The sequence below is a fragment of the Benincasa hispida genome, chromosome 7 (assembly GCF_027475165.1).
Source record: "Benincasa hispida cultivar pf3 chromosome 7, pf3_genome.v1.1, whole genome shotgun sequence".
NCBI classification, from domain to species: Eukaryota; Viridiplantae; Streptophyta; class Magnoliopsida; order Cucurbitales; family Cucurbitaceae; genus Benincasa; species Benincasa hispida.
In genome coordinates, this window is record NC_143484.1 from 4,556,947 (window position 1) to 4,566,344 (window position 9,398).

Genomic DNA, 9,398 nt, shown 5'->3' on the forward strand with positions numbered 1-9,398 from the left:
AACCTCTTAACTCTTTGTCAAGGTCATACATCTTATTTACCATTAAGTCAAACCATGATGATTAAATCCAAATCTCATCATGGATCTCTGGAAGGCCCTCAATTGTCCAAGCCCTATCGTTGGAAGGGCAATTGGGGAATTCAAACTCTAAACGTACCAGGGACAGTGTAGGTGCCTAAGCGTAATTGTGGGAGAAGATTTACCTTTTTGTATTCAAGATTTGTCCTGTAATGGAGAGGACCAGCTCTCTCTAGAAGCTGGGGAAGAGCACTCGTTGTATTACCGATTATTTTGTGTTTAAATGCTTATTGTCCCAACTTGGCTTGTGATCATGCTGTGCTATATATTGTACTAAGCTTTGGCAGGTTAAGGTATAGACATACCCAACAATCTCATCTAACATTATATGGCTTTTGTCAAGATAAATAATGGGTATTTTTGTATGTAGTGATTCTTCAAATCTATGTTCTAATTCCTATATTTGGTTTGTATAAATTTCATTGGGTTACTATCTTCAAATAACAATCAAGGTGATATGAAAAAACACAACATGAAAGAATAACGTTTAAATATATTCACTTTTGCTCAAAGCAACTGTTTATCAGAAAAACAATCAATCACCCCGGAGCATTCAATAAGAAAGAAGCTACTTTATGTATATTTCTATAATCTTCTAATATTTCATTTTCACAATAAATACAAAGGGGAAAAAAATAAAAGAAAAAAAAATCTCATAGAAGAGGCTCAGAAAGTTCCATCTCGTTTGAACTCTCTTGTTGTGTTGTTTCAGAATGGCGAGAACCAACAAAGTCAAGTCCAAGCCACTGCCATGGCCAACAAACGTATCTATGGCTATTTAATCCTCCTCTTCTAGAATCTTCTCGGTTATCGAGCTGTTCAAGCTGGCGGGTAAGCTCTTCCACCCTCTCCCTCAACCTCGACGCCCTCACATCTGCTAGTCTCAATGATTTCTCAGCTGCATCTCTGGCTGCCATGGCAGCATTTACCGTCTCTTCTTTAAATTTAAGTTTTTTATCAGACTCCAACATCGTTTGCCTTGCTTCTTCAAGTTCCTGTTTAACGGCTGAGATCTGCCGATGCCAAATGGAAGTCTGTTAAAACAAAATATGCTGACGAAATATGCTTGTTTGGTTACAAACAACAGTAAAAGCTTCACAGAATCAAATTCAACCATTAGAATTTTGTAACGAGGAAGAATAAATGTCTTTGATTATAGGCTGCACAAGTGGCTTTGTCTAAACTAGTAACCAAGTTGATAGGTCCAGACTGCGCAACGTAAAGAGATGAGAAGAATACTTGCAATTGAAATAACTAAAAAAGGTCCAATGAATATCATGGCACCGGATCATTCTGAAGAACTGATGCTTCTTATATACTTCATTTGATTAGACAGAATGTTCATCATTTGTTACTATCTCATTCTTCTATAAAATAAGGAACATATTAACTCTTACTACTTCGTACTATTCACATGTATAACGTATTCAAGTCCAAAATTTTTGGAAAAATATCAATTTGTACACCAAAACTTAAGTATTCGTATCAATTTAACCTCTAAACTAATGGTTGTATCAATTTAAACTTTAAACTTTTGTAAATGTATCAATTTAAACTTTAAACTTTTGTAAATGTATCAATTTATACCCTCTATTACATTCCGTTTGGGAAAACCTTGGGAGAAACTTCTAACTGTATCAATTAAAACCACAAACTTTCATAAATGAATCAATTTAGACACTTAAACAGAATTTCCTTTGAAAATCGTCCATGCATTTACTCCAATCGTCCATTTTGTTAAACCAACATTTGAAGAAGTCTACACATGTATGCATGAATGATTTTCAAATGTAATCGTAATGAATGGTCTAAATTGATTAGCTTATGAAAATTTAGGAGTTTAATTGACTCAAATTATAAGTTTCACACGATATTAGTCAATCAACACGGCAATACCTAGAGGAGGGTGGATTGATATGCTTACGAAAGTTTAGAGTTTAAATTGATACGAACCCCAAAGTTTAGAGCTAGAAATTGATATTTGTCCAAGATTATTTATCCCTAAAAAGCTATTTTCTTTCATCCAACTATTTTTTTTCCCTCACCTCTAGAAATACAACAAATTTAATATATTCGTGAGATTACCAGTCACAATAATTATTTCAGAATAAAACGTTCATCTTTAATGCCGTTACTTTTACAAGCCAAAATAATTCACACAGCAAAAGACAGATAGATAAGAAATATCTGTCAATAGGGCGAATCAAGTCAAACTAGTAGCTACATACCTGTGCCAGAAACTCATGCTCAACAGCTTTGCCAGCAGCAGCTTCTTGCTCTGCGGCTACCTTCCATCTCATGATTTCTTCTTCCGCGGCAGTAATGTCCATCATTAACCCTTCAACCTAAATCAATAAACGCAAACTTGAGATAACATATTACCGTTGTAATTTTATAATGTTCATTCTCGATAATTATAAATTGGAAATTAAATTTAAATCATTAATCAATTAATTACATACACTTTCATTGGCAACTCTCTCCTTTTCTTCAAGTTCCTGAATTTGAAGTGATTGAAGTTTAAGCTCCTTGGATTGGGATTCTAGGTGCTCTTTAAGTACAACTGACTCTGCCCTTCAGACATATAGAGTAAAAGGTACGAAGAAATTACTGGTCAAGATCAGCAGTAATTGCCAATGCATATATATAATTCTATAAATACTGGCTGCGTGCGATAGTCCCCAATATGTAAAATAAATCACAAATACAAAGTCCAACAAATTGGATTTAATCAGAAAGTCAACAACTCAGAGATTACTGTATATATTCTTTGTACCTTAACTCCTCCAGTGAATGCCGTAGCTCAATGATCTCAATCTGAGATGCCTTCACAATATTCTCCAGAGCACCAGCCTGTATTTTACATTAGAACATGAAACAAATTAAAGACTTGATATAATTTAAAGAATAATTTTATAACAAGAGAGGGCTCAAATGTTCTTACCAGGGTGAATATTTCATCCTCTGCATCTATTGCTTTCCCATTGTCCCTTGAAGTTGAAAATTTTTCGTCTCCAAGAAGCTTACTGAATTTGAAATCAATGCCAGCCTCTCTTAAACCATTCTCCGCTACTTCAAATAATTGATTTGCTTTTGAGGATGGATCAGATGTCATCCTCTTAGATAATGCACTCCTTAGCAAATATCCAATATGTTCTTTCTCCTTGAGCAACTGGGCCACTGTTTCATTTAAATTCTTAGTTTCACGGGACTTCTCCTCAATTAAACTCCTTGTCTTATCCATGACAAGTTTTGCTAATGCATAAATAGATTCCATTCCAGCCAATGAAGCACGTACATTCTCCTCCATGTCCGTTTCCTGAGGGAGAAACAAAGACTCTGAAAATTCAGAATGGTCTGCATCACTAGCATCAACTATCTTAATAATATCATAAATCTGGTCATGAATTTTGGAAATGAAACCCAACTGATCAACAAGTAAAGGCCTCTGGGACTCCATTCTTGACTCCAAATTCCTTAACTTGACATCATACTCCTGCACAAGCTGCCTCAGCTCACAAGCTTCATCCTCGGCCTTGTTTAATTTACCAAACAGATCTACTTCAATTTCAGATATCTTTTGATCTTTTTCTGTAATAGTGTTTTCCAGGTCTTCAATAACAGAAGTTTTCTTGGAGACCTCATCCCTTAGCCCACTAATAGTAGCTTCAAGCTGAGAAACCTCAATGGCAATTTCATAATTCCTAAGCTCCATCTGTTCCCTGGTTTCGTTCCTCGACTTTGTTGTGGTATCAATCTGCCTAACAAGCTCTTCAATGATTTCATTTGTTCTCTTAATGACTCCATAGGCAACTGCAGGTAATCCTGTATATTTCTGCGACCTAGGCAATCCACCTGTTGTAAAACTCTTGAAATTGCTCACTTTCGCAGATATCTTATCAATCCCAGTCACGAGCATATGGGATGCATTACCAATTTCCGATCTCAGAGCATCCCTTTCCTTAAGGATCTCATCATACTCCTTAGTAATATCATCCCTAAGCTTTAAGGTCTCATCTCTTTGCCGATTTGCCTCAGCCAACTCTGCAGAAACCTTTTCATTCAATTTCAAAGCTTCTTCCTTCTCCCTTAATGCCTCATCCCGCTGCCTTCCACACTCATCCCGCTTCTTAATTGCTTCATGGGCAAGCGCTTTCAAGCGATTAAATGAAACTTGCAATTCTGATTTTGAATTCTCTGCTGCTTCTCGAGATTGCCGCTCACGATCACGCTCTGCAAGAATCTCTCTAAACCTCTCAACAGATATTTCTTCAGGAGAAGGATTCTGGATCATAATGGGATGTTCATCACCTTCAACATCACTGAGAACAGCATCCACATCTTCATCAAGACCACTCGCCATTCAATATGTAACGCCCCCAAATTTTAACCTAAACTAAGGCACATTAGTATATTTTCAAACTTAAGTTTCAAGTAAAACAGCAAGATCATTTAAATCATACTAAGAATCCACTCTGCATTAAGAAATAGAATAAACCAAACTTCCCAATTTAAAAGCCTCAAACTAAATACTACCTTAAACAACCACTATAGCAGAACAAATAAAAAGAAAGCATTCACTTTAATAAGCCTTCAATGACAGCTCAAACTTTAAAACAAACTTAACAACTCCCACATTAGCTTCCAGCTCGAATGTAAAGACAAAGTAATAAAATAATGATCTAGCAACAACAAATTCACAAAACTAAACTCAACTATGAAAATAGATCAACTAGCTAATAGTACTTCCATCATGCCTCCTAAGTCCTACTTCGCATCACCAGACTCGTGGTAATCCTCATCACCAACACCAACCTAATCTATATTTGGGGACGGGAGTGGCAGGGGAGGAGTGTAAAACGTACTTAGCAAGTAGCTCCCTTATAGCACACAAAATGTGTTATTTCAAGGCTTTAGTTTTAGTTAGTTTTTTGGATGAAAAGTAGTGCTTTCACGATATTTTTTTGCATATATATCAGGTTTTAGGCAATTGGAGCACTTAAGGCGCTTGACGTTTCAACAAAAAATGGCATAAAATGAACCAAAAAAGATAGCACTTTGGAGCTGGAGAGAAGATCAAGAAAGTATTGCCACAAATTTTTACCAAAAGAATAGAATTGACATGTTCTAAAATCATGCATTCAAGCCAGCAGACACGAGGAGGTAGCGCTGAGATGCTATCCAAAGTGTCTCAATGCTACAAAGATTGATGGAAGAAGGTTGAGTGCGTGTGTTTCTTGAGTACATTTCTGTAAATTCATGTATAGTGTCTCCACGCTGTTGAAGGTTTCTATTTTATACTTGTTTTCATGCTGAATTTGGGGAGGCTGCTTGGAGAAGAGAAGTCCCAACTTGATTTCTACTTGACTCAAAAGGTTAAGAGATTATTCTTGAGAGCTAAGGAAGGGATTCAAGGCACATGATCGTGAACTTCACAAGGGAAACAACTGTGGCATACATAATTTAGAGTTGTTTCTTCTTTTTTTTTTTTTCCTTTCCTAACTTAGTAATTTTCTTGTTAGACTTTTAGAAGAGTTCTTGTTTGTATTGTGATATTAAGTGGCGGAATAGAGATTTATTATATTGTTTGGTTGTCTTATTCTTGATTTAGTTAATAGACTATTTCATATTGCAACAATTCATTAATGTGTTCGTATGCTTAATACTTAATGTCTCATGCTTAAAGTCTATTGATTAAAGATTAATTGTTTGCTTGATTTATGTATTAGTTCGAGCGAGTAAAGTTTAGATTAAAACAACAAATGCATGAGTGTTAGTTAAAAAAAATGTTGCACAGGAGTGAGGATTTCATAGTGGAAGTTGTTAATTACTCAAGTAAACAGAGTCTTGAGTTTTTGTAGTGACAGACATGAACTGTCTACTTATAATGACAGATGAGAGAGATTAAGGATACTTTTAGGAGTAGTTAACAAAAGGTTCATTCATGCTTTGCTCGTTTGTGTAAAAAAGATTGGAAAGTAGAAGTTAATAAAAGTAGTATCTTCTTGGCTTATGTTTCTAGCATGGTAAAAGTAGTTTGTTTAATTGATTGAGCTTTGTCCAATGCATGGAACCACTTTCCTAAGGCACCTTCTTTAATTGTTGTCACTTAGTTAGGAATAGTAGTTTTACATTAAAATCAATCTATATGTTAGGTTCCCTACATAGAATAAGGTATTAGTAACTACGGTACTTAGTCAAACTAGAAACGCAATCCTGAGGACAATACTCGAACTCAATCCACTATATTAAAACTTGACACTGTACAACTGCAGCTTTGCATGGACAAAAAACCACCTAAAACTCCAACCTGAGAACTAGTAAATAGCATACAATGTATATCACATCATCGTGTTTCTTACATACAAGCTAATCATCTACCACATGAAAAACGAGTAACATATGAAACATGCTCAACATATGACTCTCATTCATATTATGCACAATGCTCATGTCATACACATTCGTCTTCTAACTCAAACTCAACAAGCTCTCTCAAACACCTCCACAGTCTCATAATACTATTTAGCCCTCACAACCTCTCAAAAATTGACTCCTTTGAATCCCATCGATCTCCTACAATTTGTACCCTAGCCTCAATGCTTCTCTTTAGTCTACAACACCCAATGTTTGATCCTTGCCCATTTTTTCCCAAGGCCTTGAACTATACATCAGTTCGTTTGAATCCCAAATGCATGGATCACTTACGTATTGACCCATCCACAGGCACCCTAATACTTGCACTACATAATCATCACATTGATCCTTGACGATTTGTGCCAAGGTCCCAATGCTCCTCTTAATCCAATAGTAACATATCCATCCCTTGATTGTTTGTACTCAAGAAGCACCAATATTCACCAATTTAAAAGTCTCGACCATTTGTAAATAAAGTTCTCTTGGAAAAGTGGATTTAGTGATACCAAAGTGAGAAAACAACTCTTTGGAGAAAATTGGTTGATGTGAAATATAGCACACCACACCTCTCAAAACAAAACCTAGACAAACATTTGTTGCTTTGGCAAGAGGCCCATTGGGATCTATCTTGAACCTTACAGCTTTGATACATGGTAGAATGACCTACAAACTTGGGGTTGGATCAAGCATTACTTTTTGGAATGATGTTTGGCTTGGAAATGAGCTTCGGTCTAGAGGATACCCCCTTATTTATTTTTAACCTCTCCCTTGGTAAAGAAGTGGCAGCGCATGACTTATGGATGCATGGTGAGGAGATTTGGAATCTCAAATTGAGAAAAAACCAAAGAGATGTTAATTGATGAATGAACACGCCTCCCTTTTACATTGCCCGTCTTTAGTGGTTCTTTAAATAGTTTCAATAGAAATTTGATATAGGAATATGGAAACTAGAATCTAATGGGCTTTTTACTATTGGCTCCCTCATTCAAGCTTCCCCAAGTGAAGACGAAGCACCAAAGCTTCATGAGTTGATTTGGAAAGGCCATTACCCTAAGAAGGTTAAATTCTTCTTATGGGAACTCTTCCCACAAAGCCATAAATACACATGACAAGTTACAAAGAAGGATGTCTTACCAGGTTCTATCCCCACAATTGTGTGCAATCTGCAAGAAAAATTCAAAACACAAAGCCAACTGATTCTCTTGCCATTGTCATGTGACTTCTAGAATATCATCTTACTCTCTTTTGGTTGACAAACAACCCTATCTTGCCCTTTTGCTTGGGACTGTTGGGGAAGGTTGTTTAGTTTGTCCCAATTGCAATGGTGTTGGCCTAGCAAAGCCTCTAAGGCAGCTTATTGACGGCCCCCGATTTCATGCTCTGGCGAAAAACCTTTGGTCCAATAGGTTCTCGGTCCTTCTTTGGACACTTTGATTTGAACGAAAGTCGAGGATCTTTCATGGCCATGAACTAATTAGAGATGTTTTTTGGGATCTTGTCACTCTTTCTGCTTCTATTTGCTCTTCTACCTCTAAATTCTTTTGTAACTATAGCCTAGCTCTAAATTCTCTTTTGTAATTTGTTGGTATGTGGGGATATCTTATCTCTTCCTCTTTTGTATTCTACTTTTGATAATCAAAGTTATGTTTCTTATCAAAAATAAAAAAGTAAAAAATAAAAAAGAAACTCATGTTCTTTCTTTTCTCAAAAACTCAAGGTCCTCTAACCCCTTTCTCACTAATTAGATTCACGGTCTCACAAGAATGCACGATCCTATACCAAGTTTTCTAGACCAAGATCTTAGACCAAAGCCCACACGAACACACTTATCATGCTTTTTCAGCCAATCTCAACATCAGAAAATCATGACTAACACCTCACTCCTCAGCATGTTTGGACATAAAATAGCTCAAGAATAGCATTCAAGTAAATCAAAATTGTCAAACAAGACATACATCATATAAGGCATAGGGCAAACAGACTCAACAAAGAAAAACTACTTACAGACGTTGTAAAGCACTCCTATGCTATTCCAATAGTTCCTGAAACAAGAAAGACAAGAATTCGAGATTAGAACTCAGTTCCAAATTCCTGACCAAAGTCAAAACGATAAAGGCAATAACTATTGCTTACCCCAAAGTAGACCTTAAACTAACTTCAATCAATCGGAAACTAATCCGAACCTAATTACAAAAGAATTCCAAGGGTTAGAAGCTACTTCTCTAAGACATTGATCAAATTCAAAAAGGTGTACCGCCTAAATCTTACCAAAAACGATTCGGGTCCTCGTTGAATTGTGTTGGAATGAGTTCGGATTGTTCGTCACCACCAAAGCTCATCGAGGTGCCAGAAAACGTCTTGGCTACCGTCGCAGAATGTAGCGTCGTCGGCGTTCGATAATGGACAAAACTTGGCGGGATTTGGATTGCGATTGCTTGAGAGTAAAGCTTGGAAGCACAGGGATTTGCCTCTGTGGAAGTGAAGAATTCAATGGAGAAAGAAAAATGGAAGACCGAAGGAAGGAGCTTAGAAGAAAATGACGATGGATTCCATTTACCAACCACTAGTCTTCTTCTCCGATTGCTTTTCTTGATTGAGAAATATTTGCCCTTATAGATCACCCATGACATGCTCCAATGTTATGCTCCCTACTGTAGCTTTCTACATCAGCAGTTCCGATTCCTGCCACGTGTCCGTGATAAACATCAAGTAGATCACAGCCGTAAAAATGTTGGAATTTGTATTATTATTATTTGCCTATTCGGAGTGGTATTGTGAGATCTGTTTTCTTGTCTTAAAAGGTCTCGACTTTGTGTGTCCGATTAGGAAAAGAATGTATAGGGAATTTGGAGTTAAAAATGCGGTGTATTTTTTAAATATAGTTTCATCTCATTTATATTTTT

At 36.5% G+C, this 9,398-nt stretch overlaps 1 protein-coding gene across 2 annotated transcripts; it reads right to left on the minus strand.

Annotated features, from left to right (window-relative positions):
* Positions 1 to 551: 551 nt before the first annotated feature.
* On the minus strand, positions 552 to 9,109 carry LOC120069936 (paramyosin). 2 transcript variants are annotated; one of them, XM_039021780.2, is made up of 8 exons: positions 8,764 to 9,109; positions 8,629 to 8,678; positions 8,500 to 8,537; positions 3,023 to 4,469; positions 2,855 to 2,931; positions 2,541 to 2,652; positions 2,307 to 2,423; positions 552 to 1,091 (listed from the first exon to the last, which is right to left on the minus strand). In XM_039021780.2, exons 4-8 carry the CDS (start codon positions 4,439 to 4,441, stop codon positions 732 to 734), a joined length of 2,085 nt encoding a protein of 694 aa, XP_038877708.1. In that variant the 5' UTR covers positions 4,442 to 4,469; positions 8,500 to 8,537; positions 8,629 to 8,678; positions 8,764 to 9,109; the 3' UTR covers positions 552 to 731. The 2 variants fall into 2 exon arrangements, with proteins under 2 accessions (XP_038877708.1, XP_038877707.1); XM_039021779.2 differs by having other exon boundaries at positions 3,023 to 4,474; positions 8,764 to 9,084.
* Between the last annotated feature and the right edge of the window lie 289 nt (positions 9,110 to 9,398).

Excerpts from the sequence above, each read along its gene's own strand:
- LOC120069936 (XM_039021780.2), bottom strand. The coding sequence starts at position 4,441 with ATGGCGAGTGGTCTTGATGAAGATGTGGATGCTGTTCTCAGTGATGTT. Across the intron at positions 2,424-2,540 it reads AGAGAGTTGCCAATGAAAGT|GTTGAAGGGTTAATGATGGA; the intron begins GTATGTAATTAA and ends TTATTGATTTAG. Across the intron at positions 1,092-2,306 it reads AGCATGAGTTTCTGGCACAG|ATCTCAGCCGTTAAACAGGA; the intron begins GTATGTAGCTAC and ends TGGCATCGGCAG.